Source organism: Rousettus aegyptiacus, unplaced genomic scaffold (assembly GCF_014176215.1).
Source record: "Rousettus aegyptiacus isolate mRouAeg1 unplaced genomic scaffold, mRouAeg1.p scaffold_m13_p_4, whole genome shotgun sequence".
NCBI lineage: Eukaryota > Metazoa > Chordata > Mammalia > Chiroptera > Pteropodidae > Rousettus > Rousettus aegyptiacus.
The window spans coordinates 4,173,393-4,195,627 of NW_023416307.1; the positions used below are offsets into that span (position 1 = coordinate 4,173,393).

A 22,235-nucleotide genomic window follows, 5' to 3' on the forward strand; every position below is an offset into this window, starting at 1 on the left:
AAGTAATAAATTTCTAGCAGTCATTTTTTAGCCACCATATCATCAACATAACTCTTCACTGATGATGTTAAATTAATCCTCTTCACCCGGCCAAGGCAGTGCTGGTCACATTTCTGCACTTTAAAGTTACTTTCCCCCCTTTCTACACTGAACTGTACTTTGGAATCAAGTCACTAAGCAAAGCCCATAATCAGGGTGGGGCAGAAACTGAGCTCCACCTTATACAGAGCGCACGTTCCCCTAAGTCCTGCGGCACACCAGGTTTTCTTGCGCCTGGTTGGGGGTCCGCGGTCCTAGACCACAGCTTGTTCAGCCAGCCTCAGCGCACCCGGGACACACTGCGCATGAGCGAGGCGTGGGCCTGCTGCGGAGAGAGGGCTCCGCCTGGCGGCCGGAGAGTTGCTTTGGGTTAGTGAAGACTTAGGCGGGCCCGACGACGCTCCGTCTCTTCCTCTGTGGCCCGTTCTTCGAATCGAGGTCACCTAGGGTGCCGCCTCGGGTCCCCACGTGCCCTGGGCTCCGTGGGGGCCGCCATCTTGGCGGCTCTGCCGGCGCGGGGGTGAGCCGGAAGGAGTTGTGAGCCGGAAGGAGTTGTGATCCGGAAGGAGTTGTGAGCCGGAAGGGGTTGTGAGGCGGGGTCGCTTCCCGTTGCGCAGGTAACGGGAGCCGGCGCGCTGTGAGCCTCTGCTTACGTCTTAGTCGGTGTTGAAAGTGGTACGAGGTCGGTACGCGTACCTCGGCCAGGCCCGGCGTTAAACTGCGCGGACAGTAACGTCGCATTAGGCGGACGTTCATTTAGCAAGTGTCAACAAGAAGCCGCTGTTGAGGCGCTGGGAGATGCGGAGGGGCCGGAGGCCGGGGCTTTGTGAGCCGCGCGCGTGAGGCCCATGCGGTCCGAGGGCGGCGGGCGCGGGCCGCGTCCGGAGGCTGGTGGCGGCACCGTGTGGCTAGCCGTGCAGTCACCCCGGCTCCATGTGTGAGGCTCGCTCGCTGGGCCTCGGGTGCGTTGTGGGGCCTCTCGTCCCGAGTGCGGGCGCAGCTCTCGGCCCCTGCGGGGACCCTTCCGCGGCCTTGGGCGATGTTAATAGTTCCCGGAGCTCTCATCTTGATTCATTTCTGTCCGGTATTTTTTAGTACTAGATTTAAAAATCAGTTGTATGGTTAAAATGCCCAGTTATGCACATGAGTAATAGTCATAGTATGCCCCCTCGTGTACTCATGCATATGTAAATCACAGAATAGGATAACAAAGTAATAGTAAAAGCCCCTGCCCCTGGTACATTTTGGAATATCTTTCCTTAAATCCTCTTGTTTTATAAACATATAGTGTGCTCAAAAGCAAACCTAAAAGGGACCATTGGGTAATGTTCTGCAACTTCATTTTTTCACATAATATATCTTGGGCATTTTTCCATCTTAGCACATATTTTCTTCTTGTTAATGGCTGCGTGATAATACTCCATTATCTGTACCATGCCGTTTTCAATGGATTTCATTTTTATGCTTCCAAGGAAGTAACATGTAGAAACTCTAGTAGTCATTTTAGAGTCTATCATCATTTCTCTGTTTTGTTTCCTTGGCCATCATCCTCTCTAATTTGTTGCAAACCCCATTTAATTATTTCAGGCCCCTGGTTCTAAGAACACACTTACTTCATGCTGAAAGAGGATTTCCCCCCCTCTGACTTTCTAAAGTCAAAAATATTAAAGTCAAAAATATTATTCAAAAATATTAAGTGGGTACTTAGTAAATGATGATTTACAATTGAGGTGATTTAAGTCACCAAAGCACATGATTATCACGTCGATTATGAGGATTTCCATGATTAATTATCATTTAGTAGGACCTCAAGATAAAATTTGGAGGGACTAATAGGCATTTCATTACTGTGCAGGGGGATCACGATTTAGTTCACAGTGTAAACGTTTTGTATACAAAAACACTTTAGAGAAATGGTTTGTCTAACAATATACTTTTATATATTTAAAGCCTGACAGGTACAAAGAACAGTGATTATCATATGACTGGGGAGAAAGGCGAAGGAAATGCCTTATGTTGTAGATTGGGCAGCTAAACAGAAACTGCAATTTTAGTATGAAGAAGGGAAGAGGAAGAACAAGCCGGATCAGAAGACGAAAGCTCTCCAAAAGTTTTCAATTTAGAGGAGGTACAGTTTTGATTTTTCTGATGCCAGTGATGAAAAAAGCAATCTTACGTTGCTTAGTATTAACAGAGGCACATAGCTTTTCTCATAGGCACATGGACGGTGTTCAGGAGGATATTTCTTAATACATTTTTTTAGTAGTGCCGTTATTTTCTTTTTAATCCTTGTGGGAATATGCGAACGTATTTCTCAACGCTTTAATTATGTCTTCTCTGGAGATGACTCCCAGGTTTCTGTTTTTGGTCCTGACCTCTCTCCTGACCTCTAATTACCTGTAAGATAACAACGGTTGGTTAGAAATTCATTAGTTCAAGTTTGGTGTAGCCCAGTTTGAACCACATACTGTATGTGAAAGTGCTTGGCCAACTGGAAAGGCCTACATGAATACAATTGTTATTTTTGATAAAAATTAATAACACTTCTTGTAGTTGACCCCATGCATGTCAGCGCCACCTGGGGTAATCTTTGTGACTATTGTCCTCTTTGCCCTCTGAAGCCAGTATCCTACTAAATCTTGCCTGGCCATTCTTAGGTTGACATCGCCCTGTCTGTCCTACCCATAGGTGATTTCACCTGGCTCTTTGCTGATTTACCTACAACCTTATTTTGCTTCCCAGCTGGTTGTTCCATTTGTTGCTGTCAGGCTAATTTTTCCAGGGGACTGTTTCCATGTCATTTCTTTTGTTCAGGAGCCTTCAGGGATGCTCTTTCCTTTTTTAATGATACCTGTACTAACATCAACTCCCTGCACAAGTGGCTCCACCCTGCCATTCTGTGCATTTGAAATGTTCTCTATTCATCGTTCCCTGAGCACACTCTACACACTTGTACCTCTGCCATTCCTCAAAATACTTCTTCAGCATCCCAGGGCATTCGTTTTCCTTCTCCTTGCTTGTTCATTTTCTCTCTAACCTTCAAGACTGAGCTGAGATCTCATTTTTGGTAATGCCATTTCCAATTCTCACTAACGTCACCCTTTGTTATTGTGCTTATTGAGTATTATTCTTAAGGACCTACTGGTTTTCCAGTTGTTTCTCATGGAAGTCTTGTTTCCCAACTAAGACATCAGCATTTTGAGGGTGAAGAACACGTTGAACATTTCCCACAGCGGTCAGTGTTGTGCCGTGTGTGTAGTATTTGCTCATTAAATACCCATTTATTAGATGCTCTTATGATAAAATCTGTTCTCTACATTGTGATAACATATTTTGGGAACCTTATATCTTAGATCACATATTTTAAAAAATCCAGTTTTATCGAGGTATAATTGACATGCAATGAATGTCACATATATAAAGTGGATAATTTGATAGTTTGGCATATGTATACACACAGGAAATGATAACCACAACCAAGATAACGAACGCATCCATCACTCAGGAAGTTTCCTTGTTTCCCTTTGCCATCCTTTCATTTTGCCCTTCTTTGTACCCTCCCTTCCACTATCCTCAAGGAGCTGCTGGTGTGCTTTCTGTCACTCTGGATTTATTTGTATTTTATAGTTTTATATGATCTTATAGAATGCATTCTTTATCACCAGCTTCTTTTACTCAGCACAGTTGTTTCGAGATTTTTTTGTTGTGTATATGTAGTTCATTTTTTATTGCTGACTGTATTCCATGATTTGTTTATCCTGTCGATGGACTTTTGGCTTGTTTTCATTTTTTGCTTATTGTAAAGCTGTTATGAACATTTGTGTACAAGTCTTTGCATGGACACGTGATTTCTTTTGGGCAAATACCTAGCAGTAGAATGACTGGATCATATGGTAGGCGTATGTTTAGCTTTTAAAGAAACTATCAAACTGTTTTTCAAGGTGGTTGTATAATTTCCTGTTTCCACCAGCAGTTTATGAGAGTTCCATTTACTTTACATTCTTGTCGACACTTGTTATCGTCTTGTCTTTTTGTTTATAGCCATTCTAATAGGTGTGAAGTGCTATCTTATCATGGTTTTGATTTGTATTTTCCTAATGACTAGTGTGCCTATTTGTTGTTTTTATAGACAGTCTTGGGTCAACTCATGTTTTGCCAATGTTTTTATTAATTTTTTTTTTTTTTTATTATTGAGGGTTCTTTAAGATATTCTGGATACAAGCTCTTTATCAGATATGTCATTTTTAAATATTGTCAATTGTTCTGTGGCTTTTCTTTTGATTCTCTTGACAGTGTCTTTTGCAGAGTGGATATTAAAAATTTGATAAAGTCCGATTTATCAGTTTGTTGCTTTATGGAAGAAATTTGCCTAATCCAAGGTTGCAAAAATTTCTCCTCTTTTCTAGAAGTTTTATAGCTTTAATTTTTATATTTAACTCTACGATTCAGTTTGAGTTAATTTTATATAGGGTCCAAATGTGGATAGTTCATTTCTTTTGCTTATGGAGATCCAGTTGTTGCAACAAGATTTATTGGGAAAAAAACAAACAAACAAACTCATAACTATCTTCTCTGTTGAATTGCCTTTGCACCTTTGCAAAAAATAAGTTGTCCTTATGTGCGTGAGTCTGTTTTTGGACTTCTTACTCTTTTCTACTGATCCTGACAGTATCACACAGTCTGTTACTGTAGCTTTATAAGGTTTGAAATCAGTATTTCAGAGTGGTTTTGGCTATTCTAGTTCCTTTGCATTTCCATATGAATTTTAGATCACCTTGTCTATTTCTACAGAAAAGCCTGTTTAAATTTTCATTGGGATTGTGTTGAATCTATAGGTTAGTTTGGAGAGAATTTGATGTCTTAACGATATTGAAACTTCTGACCCATAAGTAAGGTACATTTCTCTATTAGGTTATTGATTTGAGACCTTTAAAATTTTTTTTTATTTTTAACTGTTGTAAAATGCATATAACATAAAATTTATCAATTTTCAGAACTCCTTTCATCTCGTAAAACTGGAACTCTACACCCATTAAATAACAACTCCCTACTCCACTTTTCCCCGAGACCGTGGTAACCACCATTCGCTTTCTGTTTTCAGGAACCGACTATTCTAGATATCTCCTGTAAGTGGAATCATGCAGTACTTGTCTTTTTGTGACTGCCTTATTTCAGTCAGCATAATGTCCTTAGGATTCACCCATGTCATAGCATGTGTCATATACATGTGTATATATACACATGCACACAGACACACACACACACACACACACACACACACACACACACACACACACACACACCCTCCCCCATTTTCTTTATCCATTCATTCGTTGATGGATATTTAAATTACTTCTACGTTTTGGCTATTATGAATAATGCTGTTATGAACATGGGAGGCAAATATCTCTTTGATTCCCTGCTTTCTAATCTGGAATGGCCGGATCACATGATAATTCTGTTTTGAATGTTTTGAGGAACTGGCATGCAGTTTTCCACAGCAGCTGTACCATTTTGCACCCCCCACATGGTGCACAGGAGTTTCGGTGTTTCTACACCCTCGCCAGTACTTTTTATTTTCATTTTTTTTTGATAGCAGCCATCCTGATGGGTATGAGGTGATATCCACTGTCGTTTCGATTCGTGTTTCCCTAATGATTAGTGATATTGAACATTTTTTTATGTGCTCATTCACTATTTTTATGTCGCCTTTGGAGAAATATCTATCCAAATCCTTTCCCTGCCTTTTAATTGGGTCTTCTTTGTTCGTGTAGGCATTTACTGCTGTAAAGTTCCCTGTCTCAGTTCTGGAGGCTAGACATTCAAAATCGAGGTGTCAGCAAGATTGGTTCCTTCTGAAACCTGTGAGGGAAGGATCTGTTCCAGGCCTTCCTGCTCGCCTTGTAGAGGGCTGTCCTCTCTCTGTCTCTTCAGTCATCTTCCCTCTACGCACATCTGGGTCTAAAATGTCATTTTTGTAAGGATGCCAGTCATATTGGGTTAGGGCCCACCCCATGACCACATTTTAACTTGATTATTCCTGTAAAGATGTGTTGGAGGACCAGAGCAGTGTGGGAGGAACGTGCAGGTTATATAACCTGCTCAGTGAGGAGGCTCTAGCCACCCACACGGGGTTGGCGGGTGGCACCTCAGCATCTGAGCTTCCACTTCGGGGAAGTGAAAACCCTGGGCCGATTTTGATTGAAAGTGCGGTTTCAATACATTTACACACAAGATGTAAAGTCACAGGGTTTGTTACAGATCCCAGAAATGGATGCAGTGAGCCAGGGGAAGGGCAGTCCTCTGCCGCCTGTCAGGAGTGAGCAGGAGTTAGGGATCAGGGTAGCAGGCATCCACTATACTTACAAGGTAGTGGGCAGTCCCTGCCTTTTCTTGGACTCAACTCTAGGTGGTTATTTTAAAAGGTGCCTCAGGAAAAGCAGAGTGGGAGCCTGTGGTGGGAATCCTAAGCTCGGGTCCTTATCTAAAAGTGCAGACCGTGGGTGTGAGCAGAGTGTCACACTGAAAAATGCCTGGGCAGCAGCTCCGCATAGCTCTTTCTCTTATCATAAGACCCTGTCTTTAAATAAGGTCATATTTTGAGGTGCTGGGGGTTAGGACTTCATATGAATTTTGGGGTTTACAATTCACCCCATAAAAGATTCTTTCATTTATTTTTCTTCCCTTATTGCACTGGCTAAGGCCAGCCAGTATGACGCTGAATAGAAGCGGGGAGAACAGCCACCCTCATCCTCGCTCTTTGAGGGAAAGCACTCAGTCGCTCAGCTACAGGTTTTCTGTTTTCTTTAGCAGAGGAAGTTCGCTGCTATCCTCGTTTGCTGAGAGTATTTACGAGGAATTAATGTTAGATTTTATCAGTTGGTTTTCTTGCCTCTGAGATGATAATGTGGTATTTCTTTGTTAGTTCACATTATGCATTTTAAAATTTATTCTTTTTCATAACACCGACTGAGACTGTTCATCAGAGATTTTCCTTTTAAATGGAATGTTATTAAATAGTGATTTTAATTAGTAATTTTTCTTTCTTTCTATTAGTGAATGAGAGCTACAAGCCTGAATTTATAGAGCTTAGGAAGTGGCTTAAAGATAGGAAATTTGAAGATACGAACTTAATACCTGCTAGTTTTCCAGGTAAGGTCTGATATTTGACTCTCATGACCTTTCTCAGATGAGACGTGGGTATAGGTGACAGGAAAGCAGGGGTGATCCTTGCCGGGGGGCTGTATTCTCTTGGGGGGCACACCTTGTGTTGTGTGGCAGGCTTCCTGCCCTCTAGCTATATTTGTGAAAGCGGATTATCGTACTTTTCCTTGTTCCAAAAATGAATTGAATGGGCTTGTGGGGAGAAATTCCAAAATGATGAAAGAAAATTAAAAAAGGGAAATAAGAATAGAAGAGTAAGGTGAAGGTAGGGATAAGGCCAGTACCTAAAAGCCATGATTCTAAAACCTCGTACACCTCTCGAGCTGAGCCACAATCTGAAGCATCTTTCCAGCAGGCCAGGAAATTTATGTAATTAGTTACTGTAAGCAGGACTAAGTTGTTTACTCAGCGGAAGTGCAGGTATTCCTGGATCTTAGACCTGAGGGAAATGTCTTCACTGGGTGCTCACCAGGAAGACATCTGTGTGATGTGGTGGCTGGTGACCTCATCAGCACACTAGGGTGGTTTCATGGGAGTTTTCAAACCTTATAGGCCAGCAAGATTATCCCATAGCTCAGGTCCTGAGTTTTAGGCCCTAAGTGTGAAATAGTTTTCTTGGGGTGGAGGCTTCCAAACAGCCAGGAATGAGTGTGTCCTCTGGTGTGTGGCTTGAGGAGTCCCCGGGAGGCCCCAGCAAATGTTGCTCCATCCGCTGGCCTGCGGCTGGGCCTGTGGCTGGGCTCCACAGGGGTTGGAAGAGGAGCCCTCTGTGTGGCCGGAGCTTTGACAGCCCCCGAGCAGAGTGGATTCACATTCTCTCTGGCAGTCAAGGAGATCGGCGTGGAGGTTGCACTAGCATGCCCCCTTTGGGACTGTTTCCTCCAGGAGTGGGGCAGCTTGCTGTGGGCATGTGCCTCCATGCAAGGCCAGCCAGCTCTGTCCACAAGTTGGCTCGTGGTAACCATGGGGAGGACCGGGGTGCTCTTCGGAAGGGTTTTGGGTCTGCGGCAGCAGAGACAGCGTGGGCTCGGGGCCTCGCAGGTCGGCAGCACAGCGCAGGTGCAGACAGTCCACCTGATAGAAAGCTGGGCCACGGGCCGGTGGGCGCTCCTGCCGGCCAGCAGTCGTCGTTCAAGTGTCCATTCGGGAACTTAGCCTTGAGCAGGTTCATTTCCTTATACGTCACTCAAGATAAGTGATTGACCACGCGTGCCTCATGTCCAGTGAGGCGACAATGTGCATAAAGTTGTTCCCAGTTACACATGATGACTATGGGCTGGAACATTTGATTTGAGCCATTTTCTAGTAGGGCTGCCTCTACTTAACAGTGGTGAACCATATTCGTCAGCCTCTAACAGAATGGGTAACTTCCTGTTTCTGCGTGTCAAGAAATGGGCACTAAAAGCCGTACCGTTAGATTGCAATAGATAGACTTCTTCACGAGATGATCGGGTGGACTCACTGCGCCTAGGGCCTGCCCGCCCCTCAGTGTCGCTTTGCCTTAAGAAGGATCGGCTTCAAATCAAGCAGGAATCGGCATACGTGGTTTCAGGGGAATGTCTGAAAATAAGTCATCTGTACATAATTTGGAGCAGTGAAGCGTTACTGGTTTCAGAAGCAGGACGGCTCTCTGGGCCCACCTCCAGGGTTGCGGCCATGCAGCAGCTGGAGCACAACGGTTTGGCGGTGACCAGAGCCCGCTACTGCAGCTCTGGTGCCGGGAGCCTCCGTCCTAGTCAGCTCGGGCTGCTGTGACTGCCACCGAGTGGTGGCTGAACCTTTATTTCTCAGTTCTGGAGGCTGGGAAGTCCAAGGTCATGGTGCGGGCAGGTTCAGTGTCTGAGTCCTGGCTGGCTAATTGCCATCTTCTCGCATCCTCACACAGCGGGGTGTAGGGAGCTGGAACAAGCTCTTGTGCCTTTTCTGAGGGCACTAAACCCCATTCTCGAGGGCGTCACCCTTACGACCTAATCACTTGCCAAAGGCCCCACCTCCTGATGCCATCCCGTTGCTGGGTTAGGACTTCCACGTGTGAATATGGAGGAACACAAACATTCGGTCCACGGCACCTTCCCAAGTCCTTCCTACATCTTTATCTCACAGCCAGCTTATGGTGGGAGCGTTGATGGGTGTCTGTCAAAATGTACAGAATGCCGGGGACTTAATCTTAGTTTGTGGGAGGGCAAGGCAAGCTCCTAAGTCACAAGCAGGATTCAGTCTTGAGACTCTCACCTTGACGCAGGACAGGGCAGAGTCGCCCGAGCGGGCGGTGTCAGGGAGACCACACCCTGCACCGAGAGAAGAAGGCTTCAACACACACGCCAAAGTTAGAGGCAGAAGGAAAATTTGTTAGAAAAGGGATTAGCACTCCACAGAGAGAGCGTGGTCCCCTCTCAGAGGCAGGGTGAGGGGGACAGTGAGGGGACCAAGAGAGAGTATCGAGACAAAGACAACGAGAGGGACCCTGAGTGTAGGGAATTGAGCTTACATTCTAGTTCCTGTGAGTTATAGTTGAAAAGACTTTGTTAACCATTTCTTTTGATACCACAAGCGGAAGAGCAGGTAGCTGAAAAGGTAAGAACAGGTAGCGTGACAGGCCTGCTGGTGCCCAGTGGCGTGAGCCACAGGGAATGACCGATTTTATTTTGTGTACGGTGCCACTGAAGGACTCTGTTGTTCCTTGTTTCCCCTTCACCGTGTGGGAAACGGGCCGTTAGCATCCCCGCAGAAATCTCCCTTTGTTCTCCTGGCCTGGCCGCAGGGCTGATCAGCACATTGCAGTCTCTGAGTGTAGCTTGATTAACATTTTTAATTCTCCTGCCTCCTCCCTACGTTAACCTGATTTATACTTTGGGAACTATTTCCTCTTGCCATTAAAGCACTGGCCATACTTGAGCCGCCTATCTGGATTTATGATAGCAGAAATTTTAAGGCGGCGAGAGGTCTGTGATAAGCTTTGCTCTTATAAGATCCTAATGGCCACTACCTACCTTGCTAGTGCAGGTTGCTGTGGTCTGTTTCCTGCTGTTGAACACTCTCTTGTAGAAGTACAGGTAAAATATTTTCTAGGTTTATTCCATATTCCATGTTAGGTTCATATATGTGTTTGGAGAGAAATTTCCAATTAAATTAGCACAGGAGGCTTTTAAAGGCTAGCCCTATAGAGAAAAAAAATCCTTTTGTTAGCAATTGATTCCAAGAAGGCTTCTGTCCCATGGGATGATAAAGTGTACCGTGGGACACATGGAAGAAATTAAGTAAGCTCTTAAAACCAAAGTCGTGTCTGGTCAGGCAGCGTGCGTCTCAGTGGGGAGATGAGTTAGGACTCGTCAAGGCAGACTTGCCAGACGCCGAGTCCCCGAGTCCGGGTGCGAGGCAGGAATCCCCAGCGTGAACCAGGAGCTTCCAGTCCTGCAGTGACTGACCGACCTTTGGTGAATTAAGCCCTCCCGCCCCCTGCTTAGCTGAGAGGAAAAAGGTCAAGAACTACGATTTGAAGAGGCAGGCGGATGTAATAATCACGGGTTATGTTGGACCCGTGTCGGCCAGAAAGCTGGAGTCTGATTTGCGAGGGATTACCTCGGGCCCAGAGGGGCGGGCGTCTGGATCTCAGTGGGGTTGGCAGGGCAGCTGGCAAAGGTACTGTCATTATGGCTGTGCTCTAGCCCCAGCCTTGGCTCGCAGGGGGCAGCTGCCCTGGGTCTGTCCCACTGACCTCGCCCCGTTAAGGGGCACGTCTCTGGGGTGGGCCGTCCACACCTGCTGGTAGGCCCCAGGGGAGAGAGCCCAGCGTAAATTTCCCGCTAAGAGACCTAGCCGCAGATCTGTGGAAGTCCAGGATCCTTAGGTTGTGACTCTGAAGCTTGTTCTGCTGTTCAATCATTCCAAGGCCAAACAGAGGTTAGGACACTTTCCATAGTAGCTTCTTGATCCCCTGCCCTTCGGAGGCAAAGGATGTGAGACACCCACCCAGCTTTAGCTTTGTAATTCTGAAGTTCACTCCTGTCTTTTCTCTGGGGCCTGGGAGGTATGGTAGGATTTACCTTTTTGTCTGCTTTTCCAGGTACAGGAAGAGGGCTGATGAGCAGAACATCCCTGCGGGTGAGAATCTCTTTCTTCTCCTTGGAACCCAGTATAGATTTTGCTGCTTTGTTTTTCTGATTGAAATCAAGTGAATTAAAGATATTTCAGATGTATAAGCATTTTTTTTTTTTTTTTTTTACCTAATGGGTGTGTTTGAATTCAATTCTGTCAGAATTAAGTTTCCTGCATATGAGACAAACCCAAGGTAAAATGCTTAAACTGGGCAGTTCATTTTACCGTCACGTAACCCAGCGTGGATCGGCAGACCTGGGCCACTGTGGTGGTCGCATGGCCATCAGAGGCCCAGATCCCTTTCAGCCCTGTCTCCACGTCCTTGGAGGGAGCCCTTCACCCTCAGGTCCGGGGGAAGCTCCTGGAGCTTGAGCAGCAGGACCAAGCAAGGGGGCAAGGAAAGCAGACTTCTCCCGTCAAAGAAATTCCAGGGACACGACCCCGGCCGGCTGTGAGGAAGGGGAGACGTTCGGCCCTCCCCCGGCCCTGTGCCCGTCTGATGGGACTGGTAGGGAGGAGGGGCGGAGGCGTGCCGGGGTGGGCACCTATAGTCTCCGCCACAGCACCTTCTCTAAGTCAGATCACGTTTTACACGTGCCAGGGAGGGAGCAGCTCTCAGCTGAGAGGCTGTGTGAGGCATTTGGTGACCCCGAGCAAGCAGAGGGGTGGCCTGGGAGCCTGTCCCGGGGTGGCGTTGGAGCCTGTCTTGGGGTGGCCTCAGAGCCTGTTCTGGTGTGGCCTTCGCTAGCCGTGGTGCCTGGAGGGAGCAAGGCCCCTAGCCCTCTCGACTTGCGTTTCCCCACCTGGAAAATGAGGAGGTGAATGGCATAGGAGACCTCCAAGGTCTGTTTTAGTTCTTTCTATGCTATTTAAAGGACACCTAGCACACACTTTCCTGTAAAGCTACAAACTGATTCCTTAATTGATTTTGAATTATTTAAAAATGATTTAAGTTTGTGTTTAATTTTTTAATTTAATTCCTATAAAACCCAGCTATGTACGTATGTTTAACCTAAAAAATGGTAGCTTTTAATATTGTAATTCTGTTATGTTATTTTTATGTTGTTTTAAAATTTTCATTATGGTAAAAACATAAAATTTACTATCTTAGCCATTTTGAGTAGTATTAAATTATTCACATTGTTGTGCAGTCTTTATTTTTTGAATAGAGGTATAACTGGCTTCATTCTATAGCAGAATTTGGGAAGGAGAGAGAAAGCTTTCATGTATACAGCAGCAATTACAGGTGTTTGTTTAGATCATGAAATGATGATTGGCAGTTGCTTTACGTGTACTTTTATTCTTTTTACAATTTATTTTATGGTGCCTTGGTTAACGAAATCCAATAATTTTCAGCTGTGCACTTTATACACGTACTTTTAAATGACTTTTTTGTTAAATTCTTTGAAAATAGAGACACATTTTATATATGAAGGCAAAGATTTTAAGTTTCCAGTGTGATGAGTTTTTACTTACTCCAACCAAGATGAAGAACATTGTACCAGGTGACTTTTCTTAAAATGAAAAAGTCACGGATGTCAGGGCAGGGAGGGGTGGCAGTGATCACCTAGCTTAATTTCAGTTTTTAGATGTGGACACAGGAAGTCGCACCCAGATGATTTTGGCTGAGATTTCTAAGCAGCCCAGATGCAGCTGTAAAAGCAGGATCTTACATCTGGCCTATTTGTGCCTTATTTATTTCTGGTGTCTATTACTTGACATCTTCTTCATTCTTCCATGTTTCTATTTTAGTGAGAGGAACTGAGAACTATACCTTCGCAGGTGGTTAAAGGGGGCCCTTGTGCTGGGCGGGCTGCCCTTTGTTCAGCCAGCTGGCACAGGCGGAGCAGTCACTGGACTCGTGGACTGCACTGGGCAGAGTTTTTCGGGTGGTTTCTGCCTGTGTCTCATAGGTGGCACAATTTCCTGGTGTAAGAAGGTGAAGGAACAATATGGCTTGAGGTGTCAGAGTGTCACCACTTCCTTTGTTGTGGTGAAAGGTCGACTGGCGGTGGGCATCAGTCTAATAACTAGCCTCTAATTCTTGTTGGGGGGGGGCGGGGCTAGCCTGGGCTGGAGCAGCCTTGCCTGCATCTGCTGACTCAAGGGCTTGGGAGTCAGTCTGCTGGTGGGCTCCTGGGTGGTCTGTGGCTGGGTTGTCCCGGGTTCTTAGTAGATGATGGGGGAATCAAGGATTTTGAAGGACGCATACTCGTGGTCCTTCCCAAAGCACTAAACTTTACTTTCTTTTTTGGTAAGGAGGGACAGGTGATCATTTCGTTGCCTGAAAGTTGCCTGCTCACCACCGACACAGTGATCAGGAGCTACTTAGGGGCGTACGTTGCCAAGTAAGTGACCATGCTCATCTGATGCAGATGCTTCTCCTTTAAAGTCTGATGTTAGCAAATATGTCACCTAAGACATAGTTCGTTAGGGCCCACCCAGCCCCTGTGCATAGCTAGTGGATATCTGAAACGACGTTCTATGCGGTTTGTTCTTTTTTTTAATTAAGTAATTCTTATTATGGTGACATTGGTTTGCAAAATCCATTAAGTTTCAAGTGTACAATTCAACAGTAACTCATACTTGTGTTGCATTGTGCATTCACGGCCCATAATTTAGAGTTCTTTTGTCACCATGTATTTGACTCCTGAAGTTTGTTCCTAATTCATTGTAAACTTTTTTTTTCAAAAGGTTTTTAATAGGCTGCCTGGGATGTAGATTTTAATTCTGATCTATCCCTAGAAAATGAAGATTAAATGGGATGATAGAAGCAAATCGCAGCTGAGTGCGTTGATTCATAATAGCCTGTTCTTCTCCATCACCTAGAGCTTGACAAATGTCAGTTAGTCTCTCCTGTTTTTACTCTTATTGTACTTGCTTGAATTCTCTTTCAACTATCAAGAGCTGTTGATGTCATGAAAGTGTTAGTACTATTTAGCATAGAAGAGAGGAGGCTGGTGGTGGGAATCAAGAACTATTTTCTGTCTCATGTTGTAGGGGGCCTTTGTTTTGGGGGCTTTCTGAAGACAGTGAATGAGAGCCTCAGCAGAAGGGGTTTCTAAATAATGATGATTAAAAGATTATATTATTTCTTAACCCAGGGTAAGTTCTGGACTTTTCTCCCTTGGCATGCTTTTGTAAGAGGGCTGATACATCTTCATTGGCCTGAGTATAAGCAAGGATGCTCTTACCGTTAATATTTTCTGTATCATTCTGAAATTTTGAGTAGAACGTATGGCATAAGAATCTGGACTTTGAAGGATTAATGTAAACTTTTCTAAATACATTCATGTGACATGAGATCTTTTTATTGGCAACAAATAAAAATACTACAGTGTATAATTTGCAGTAGATTGGGTAAGTTTAGGAACAAAAGCTTCAGAACTAACAGGTATATAACGATCAGGTTCACTTTTCCGTCTAGGTTAGTATTGTACAGTAGAACTTCATGCAGTGACAGGCACTTCACTCTGCGTTGTCCAGTTTGGCAGCATTAACCACAGATGGCTCTCGAACACTTCAAATGTGGCTTGTGTGACTGAGGAGTTGAATTTTCGATACTATATAATTCCTGAAAAATTGAAGTAGCTCCATGTACTCAGCAGGTGGGGCATGTCTGGGTTCTCGCCACCAGTTTTTCCCCCACCCCAGGTTTTGTATTATTACCCAGGTGAAACGGGGGGCCTTCTCAAAGCTTTAACACCGGAGAACTAAGTTCGTAGCAAAGAGGTGTTTTGCCAAAAAAAAAAAAAAAAAAAAAAAAAAGAGTCTCCTGCAGACAAAGCTAGGTTAGTAAGGCAGTTCTTGCATCAGTGTGACTTGTTCAGAACACGTGTCTGGGTTCTGCCCCCGAGAGGGAAGCCTTGAGGAAGGCAGGCCCTGTCCTGGGTGTGTGCTGTCCTCTAGGAGTACAGCAACCACCAGGATGCCTGTATCTTTTACTTACTCCATATTTTGAATAAAAGTAATTCCTTTATTCTGGCTTTTCATTTTACAAGGTGGCGGCCTCCTCTGTCTCCGCTGCTGGCTCTGTGCACCTTTTTAGTTGCAGAAAAGCATGCAGGGGACCGGTCTCCCTGGAAGCCTTACCTGGAGATTTTACCGAAGACCTATACCTGCCCCGTTTGTTTGGAGCCAGAAGTGGTGAGTCTTCTTCCCAAACCTTTGAGAGCAAAGGCCAGAGAGCAGAGAATCCGCGTGCAGGAGTTCTTTGCTTCCTCCAGAGACTTCTGCTGTTCGCTGCAGCCTCTTTTTTCCGAGGCCGTCGAGCGCGTCTTCAGCTACAGCGCCCTCCTGTGGGCGTGGTGCACCGTCAACACCAGGGCTGTGTATGTGGCGCGCCGGCGGAGGCAGTGCTTCTCCGCAGAGCCAGACACCTGCGCCCTCGCCCCGTACCTGGATCTGCTGAACCACAGCCCAGGGGTCCAGGTGAGAAGTCGACGGGGACACATGTTCTGTTTTCACAGGAAGGACTTCGACGTGTAGAACCTGTGGTTTTGAATATGAGTGAAACCACAGGTAAAGGTGTCGTTGGCTTTAGGTAAACCTGCCTGCTGTCAGGTCTGCTCCTGTCTTTCTTCCAGACCCCATTTTCCCCCTGGGCATCCTTTTCCTTTGCCCTGTTTTCCCACTGCTCTCCAGGCCCACCGGACCCGTGCTTTGTTGCCTGGACGGTCTTGGCCGGCAGCCCGCCCCTCCCCCACTCCCTTCTCCCTTCCCCGTGGCCCTTGCAGGACACTCTGCGCTGAGCACAGCCCTGCGTGGCCCTGCGTGGCCCTGCGTGGCTGCATATGTGACGAATAAACTGCTGCTGGTCTGATTTGGCCATCGGTAGAGCCCTGGGCTAGACTCCCTCCCTCACCAGTGGGGTGACGCCCAGGTGGACAGGAGACCCAAGTGCAGATGTGGCGTTTTTTCCACGTGTGGTTAAAGTCAGCGATGGGTGTTTGAAAGCTACATCTGGACTAAATTAATACAGTAACTTAATCTTTTTAGTTTATGCTTTGCTTTAAAAAATCTTTAACGATTTTCCTTTCTAGGTAAAAGCAGCATTTAATGAGGAAACTCGCTGCTATGAAATTAGAACGAGCTCGAGCTGCAGGCGGCACGAAGAGGTTTTCATCTGCTACGGCCCCCACGACAACCAGCGGCTGCTGCTGGAGTATGGCTTCGTGGCCGCCCGCAACCCTCACGCGTGCGTGTACGTCTCGCAAGGTTGGGATTGCTTTTGGTTCTTATCACGAGGATGAGCTAAATATGTTTTCCCATCGAGGAATGTGGTTATGTTTTAATAAAAACGGCAGATCTTAAAACGTATGTCATTCATTTTCCCCTGGTAGGGATGGTCTTACTTTTATCCACCATATAATCTCAATACTGAGGTGAAAACAAAGCTTTGAGCGATACCGAGGATAAGAACTGAAAAGTTTTGTTGAATCCGGTCAGACAGTAGAATGGAAGAACAGGAGAACTACTAAGAAATGTAACAGTAGTGGATAGAAAGAAAGGGACCTTTGGTAGTGAGACTGTGTCATTGTCATGGAAGATAGGATAGGATTAGAGAGCAGAAAGGCGCTGTGCTAATCACAGAGCTACATGTACCCCGCAGTCCTTGTTTTGGTGGTTTAATGCCAGGATGAAATACCGATTTGTGTTCTGTTGTGGTCTCCTAACCAGCCACTGTCATCGGTATTGTCATTTTAATAGCAGTGTTTGAGCTATTAAGTTTGTGCAGTGACAATTCCAAATATAGTATGAAAAATGGTACATAGAAGGCCAACTTCTTTTCCTTCTTCTAAAGGACCAGAGACAGTTTTCTAGGCCGTGAGGAAATGGCCAGAGATTTACTAAGTGTGTAATTTGAGGTGTTTTTAACACAAGTTCCAGTGGAAATGGAAACTCCATCGAGGTGGTACTAATCCACCCTCTAGGCAGAATGACAGTGTTGTTTATCAAAATAAAATAGAAAAGCAAAAACGGGGCCTTGCTGGATCGTGTAGAAAACTAGCATTGAGGTTAGCCTCATGTTACCAGAATAACTTTAATATTGATGGTCACAAAATACTGATCTGTGAACAAACTTTACGTATCAGTCATTTTACATTTAAAAACTAAAAACAGATACAAAAAAAAGTTAGAAATAGGAAAATCCTTCATTTCTCTACTACCCCAAATAATTTTGTTAATTTTTGTGTATTCACTTTCAGTTGTTTATGATTGTAATCACTGGTATCCAGACAGTTTTGAATTCCAGCTTTTGAAAACTTGATACTGTAAACATTTTCTCCTGTTTGTACAGAGAGTGCACTTTTGGTGCGTGTAACTCCTAGCAGTCCTGCTAACATCTTAATGACCTGATTTTGTTGGCAGCACGAGCTGAGGTGCTGGACGTTTGGTCTCCTCCCCTGGAATTAATAGCGATCTATCTCATTGAGATGGACTTGAAGAATAGGTTTTTTGGTATGACTTAGATAAAACTTTACATATGTCTCGATTGCCAGTGGGAAGGAAAGCAAGCTGAGAAGGAAGGGTCTATGCTTTTGTCTGATTTATACCCTAAATCTCTGATTTTTTTTTTTTATATAGATATACTTGTTAAATTTCTTCCATCAACAGATAAACAGATGAACAAAAAGATTTCCATTTTAAAGGATCATGACTTTATAGAGTAAGTGTCTCTTTCAAAATTGTTTCTTTGGGAAATTCTGATGGAAAAATGGAGGGTTAGCATTTCTGTAGGCATGAGATACCACCTGGCCTGCACTGGTTGACAGGTGGGCATTTATCAAGCACTTACTATGTACAGGAAATTTTGGTTGATGTTGTGGGGTACATAGGATGTGCAAGATACTTTCCAAGAAAGTTTTTTTGGGGACATGAGATACCAGCTTGAAATATCAACTTATTGTACCAGAAGAGAGCCTTGTGTGTATTGATTGGTGGCCCAGTGTAGGTCTGTCTCTAACATGTGGTAAGGTGGAATGACCCTCAACCACCCAACAGCATAGCGTAGGCTCTGGGGGCGCGGGTGAGGGTGGCCAGGTGATTCTGTGCCAGATGGGATAAACAGGGTTCAGGGCTCTCTCCCTCTCAAGTTTTTTCTTTAGTTAAAACTATGTTTTAAGTAATCCAGCCTCAGTGTGAGGGAAGTCTAGCTGGTGGTTGCCATTTGTTTGATCTCCAGGGTAATCCAAATTCTTCATCGTTTGTCTCAGTGTGACCTGGGGCATGTGCCTTCCTGCTGGGGCCCTCTCGCCCAAGTTTAGTGGCTGAAACACAAAGCATTTTCTCTTACTCAGGCTTTATGCTTAAGTAATTTGACTTATTTTTCTCTTTGTTATTGTGACAGGATCTCAGGTTACATGTTTAGTGGCGCCTTTAAACAAACATTTGACATCTTAGCCATTTGCCTTGGTATCATGAAGTACTGAAATTAAGGATTTGTCCTTGTTTTTTTTATTTTAGAAATTTGACATTTGGATGGGATGGACCGTCTTGGAGGCTGCTCACAGCTCTTAAGCTGTTATGTCTGGAAGCTGAAGAATTGTAAGTTCCACGTGTGCTGGTCACGAGCGGTAGTTAGAATCTGGAATGCTAGCCTGTATATTAGCGTTGCTTATTCTCTATGTAACTTGCCCATGTGGTGAGTGTCTCACTTCCAAGTTTTCCCCATTTCTGGAATTCTGGTTTTAACGTCAAAATCAGAGTCCATGGTCCCAAGAACGTCGTAGCCTCTACTCTGATATTTCCCCCTGATGACCGGCAGCTCATTGTTCAGGGTAAACACGTCCAAAGTGTGAGCGTTGGTGCGGTCCACAGGGAAGTCAGAGTAGGTAGGTGTTTCTGAGGAGCAGCAGAGCTCCTCACTACCCGCCCCCCATCCTGCCCTCCAATCAAGGAGAGGCCTGGGTCTTTCCACGGGGGAGGCCGCCCGAGGAGCCCCTGGCAAAGCTCCTGAATGTCTCCTTGAGTCTCTCGGCCCTGACCCCCACGTGGAAAGGACAGTCCGCTCACACAGCTGTGTGCTGCCCAGCCCCACGCGCTTGCAGCCAGGGTTCTTGTCGGGGAGTCGGGGACGAATGGCCACTGTGCAGGTGTAGGGAGGACTTCCTGAAGATGGCGAAGCCCGTTCTCGAGCAGTTGGGAGGATTAAGTGAGGTAATGCCTAGAGATCGCCCTTAGCAGAGTCTGGAAGTAGTTGGTGCTCATTCGGTGATGCATGTTACGCTGTTATGGTATTGCCTCTTTTTTCCCTGTAGGGATGCAGAAAGATGACTGCTTGGTCTCCACACCAGGAATAGGTGTGTGTGCTCAGCAGACAGTGCATTTTTCTCTTACAGACACTGTGAATTCTGTGTTTGTTATGTTTCCCTCTTTTCATCGTTCACTAAGAACTCGGAGGCAGACGTGGGCCTCGCGAACGTGCAGGATTTCAGGGCGTGCCTTTATCCGGGCTGTGTCTTGACTTCCCTCCTCTCATCTGTCTTTCGTCTTGTTTTCCTTGTCCATTTACTGCACATTTTATCTCATGTGTACCCATGTAACGTTCTTTAAACCCTCTGGGGAAAAGGTAGGCATTCTTTTCAGTTATATCAGCCTCAAGTTAAATAACGGGATGTTTTCCAGAGGCCATGCCGAGGCCTCGATTCTTCCCGTTGTGCTATTTTAACCATCTGGAGGGGTGCGGCAGGTAAAGCCCGTGTGTGGGGTTCTGCCTGATGTGTGTTTGCATGCTATTTCCGCCTCAGTAGCTTTGTCACTTAGGGTGAGTTCTTTACCGTTCCCGATTCTCAGTTTCTTAGTGTCTGACGTGGGGATGATGCTGTCTTTGTTGGGTTATTGTAAAGATTAAATCAGATAATGGTCATGTATGAAACACTGCCTGGCACAGAGTAATTTCCTTTCTTCCTTTCCTGAGGTTTTAGCTGTCAACTTTGTCTAAAACGTTGTTTCCGGCATGGCTCGTCAGCTGTTCCAGATTTCTAGGTGCCTTCTGTGTACTTCCGCTCAGATGCTGCAGTCACTTTGCTTGTCCCCTTCTCGGCCACCTCCACCCTCTCCTCCCTGGTCAGCGCTTCTCCCTAGCGCACAGCGGTGGCTCTGCCACCTTCCGGCTCAGCATCCTGCTGCGGCTCCTTGTCCACCCTGAAACACCTGCACTGTCAGCCTGAAGAGTTGGCCCTACCTGCCCGCTGAACCTCATTTTCCTGTTGGTCTTTGCAGTGCAGACGGGAATGACGTGCATGCGGAAGAAGACTTCACTGTAGGTTCTTCCTTCCGTCTTTGTGGAATGTGTTCCATTCAGTTTGCCTTTTTTTTAGGAAGGACTTCCACTCAGAAGGAAAACTTGTCCTCTTTTGCTCCTTAGTCCTTTCGGCTGTGGCCTCATCTTCCTGTTCCTGTCTCCTGCTCTATTCCTGTGGCTGGTGGACGTGACTCTACTTACTTATGTGCCAGACACAGTCTTGTGTGATGATAAGAGTGTCTGTCACCTCACTTAGTCTCTGTGGTTCCTTCTTATAAACCTTGTCTGCTTTAATACAGGAGCTGCATGTGGTGAGAGGGTAGGGAATCTGCTTACGGAGTGAGTTTTGTTATGCTTCTGGAAAAATAGGAGTTTTTGTGTTGCGTTGAGCTGTAATACCCTTCTTTAATTTTTGAGAGCCTGCCTAAGTGATTTTAATGAACGTTTTGATTCTAGTACATGCTGGAAAAAAGTACTTCTCGGGGAAATAATTTCAGATACAAATGAAAAAACAAGTTTGGACATAGCCCAGAAAATATGTCAATATTTCATAGAGGAGACTAACGCTGTGCTCCAAAAGGTATGTTTCTAGAATTTTGCATATTTCTCTTAAAGAAGTTACTTGTTCTGTACATGTTGGGTGGGGATGTTATACCTTCTTAGGGCATTGTTTTTTAATTACTGCCTTAAATAAATGAATGTCAGTGTTATCTCTTTTTTACTGTTAACCTTGTGTCTGAGTCTTTTAATAGGTAAAATTAGTGCGTGAATCCTTGCTAATAGATTAGGTACTCTTTCCCCTTTATTTTTATTCAGTAAATGTTTTAATTAAATGAAAAATCAGCTCATTTGAATGAAAACATTACTGGGATTAAAAATTTTTAATGAACCTCGAAGACATTATGCTAAGTTAAATAAACCAGGATGTAAAAAGACAAAAATTGTGATTCTACATGTATGAACTATCTAGGCAAGTTCATGGAGACAGAGAGGTTACCAGGGGCTCAGTGGGGGGTGAAGTGGGTAGTTATTGTTTAATAGGTAGTTTCTGTTTGGGATGATGAAACAGTTCTGGAGTTGAATAGTGACTATGGTTACATGGCATGTACTTAATGCCACAGAATTGTACATTTAAAAGCGGTCAAAATGGTAAATTTTAATTTATGTGTATTTTAGTGCAATACAAAAATTTTTCAAAATAACTTGCAGGTTTCTTATATGAAAGATACAGAAGGGGCTCTGGTCAGCCAGCTGAGTTTGGTTGAAACACTGTGGACAGAAGAGCTGAAGATTCTCCAGGCATCTGCCGAGACCCTGAACAGCTTGCAAACGGCCTGCACGTAGCTTCCGCGAAGCCTATTCGATCACCTCCTGTGGCGGGTGTGACTTCCTGAACGTTTTAAAACTAAGGTTGATTTTATATGGAATCGTTTACAGTCAATGGCTGGTTTCTATTAAACAGTTATATATTTAACTCTATTCCTTTTTCTTCTTTTGGTTTGTGGGGTGGAGTGGTGGCTGCTCCTAGGAGCTGGAAGGGGGTCTGCTGGGGGCGGAGCAGGTTCTTGGGGCCCCGGAGCTGAAGTGAAGACAGATGTGCCGTCCTCGTGACACTTCTGATGCTCTCAAAATAAGTTACAGCCCTGAGGCAGAGTCCGAGGAGAGTACTGAGCCCTGGCGAGGAGCTAGT

At 45.1% G+C, this 22,235-nt stretch overlaps 1 protein-coding gene across 10 annotated transcripts; it reads left to right on the plus strand.

Moving 5' to 3' along the window:
* The first annotated feature begins 529 nt into the window (after positions 1–529).
* SETD4 (SET domain containing 4) lies at positions 530–22,024 on the plus strand. Of its 10 annotated transcripts, XM_036219338.1 has the most exons (12): positions 614–721; positions 1,990–2,167; positions 7,096–7,191; positions 11,267–11,304; positions 13,558–13,646; positions 15,300–15,444; positions 15,547–15,729; positions 16,341–16,515; positions 17,887–17,968; positions 18,766–18,846; positions 21,002–21,125; positions 21,755–22,024. In XM_036219338.1, exons 2-12 carry the CDS (start codon positions 2,095–2,097, stop codon positions 21,887–21,889), a joined length of 1,221 nt encoding a protein of 406 aa, XP_036075231.1. In that variant the 5' UTR covers positions 614–721; positions 1,990–2,094; the 3' UTR covers positions 21,890–22,024. The 10 variants fall into 10 exon arrangements, with proteins under 10 accessions (XP_015978949.2, XP_036075231.1, XP_036075230.1 ...); XM_016123463.2 differs by having other exon boundaries at positions 530–656; positions 15,300–15,729; XM_016123462.2 differs by having other exon boundaries at positions 615–721; positions 15,300–15,729.
* Positions 22,025–22,235: the final 211 nt, after the last annotated feature.

Coding starts and splice junctions, on each gene's coding strand:
- SETD4 (XM_016123463.2), top strand. CDS start 2,095: ATGAAGAAGGGAAGAGGAAGAACAAGCCGGATCAGAAGACGAAAGCTC. Junction 13,647..15,299: donor TTAGGGGCGTACGTTGCCAA/GTAAGTGACCAT, acceptor TCATTTTACAAG/GTGGCGGCCTCCTCTGTCTC. Junction 18,847..21,001: donor TGTCTGGAAGCTGAAGAATT/GTAAGTTCCACG, acceptor TTTTGATTCTAG/TACATGCTGGAAAAAAGTAC.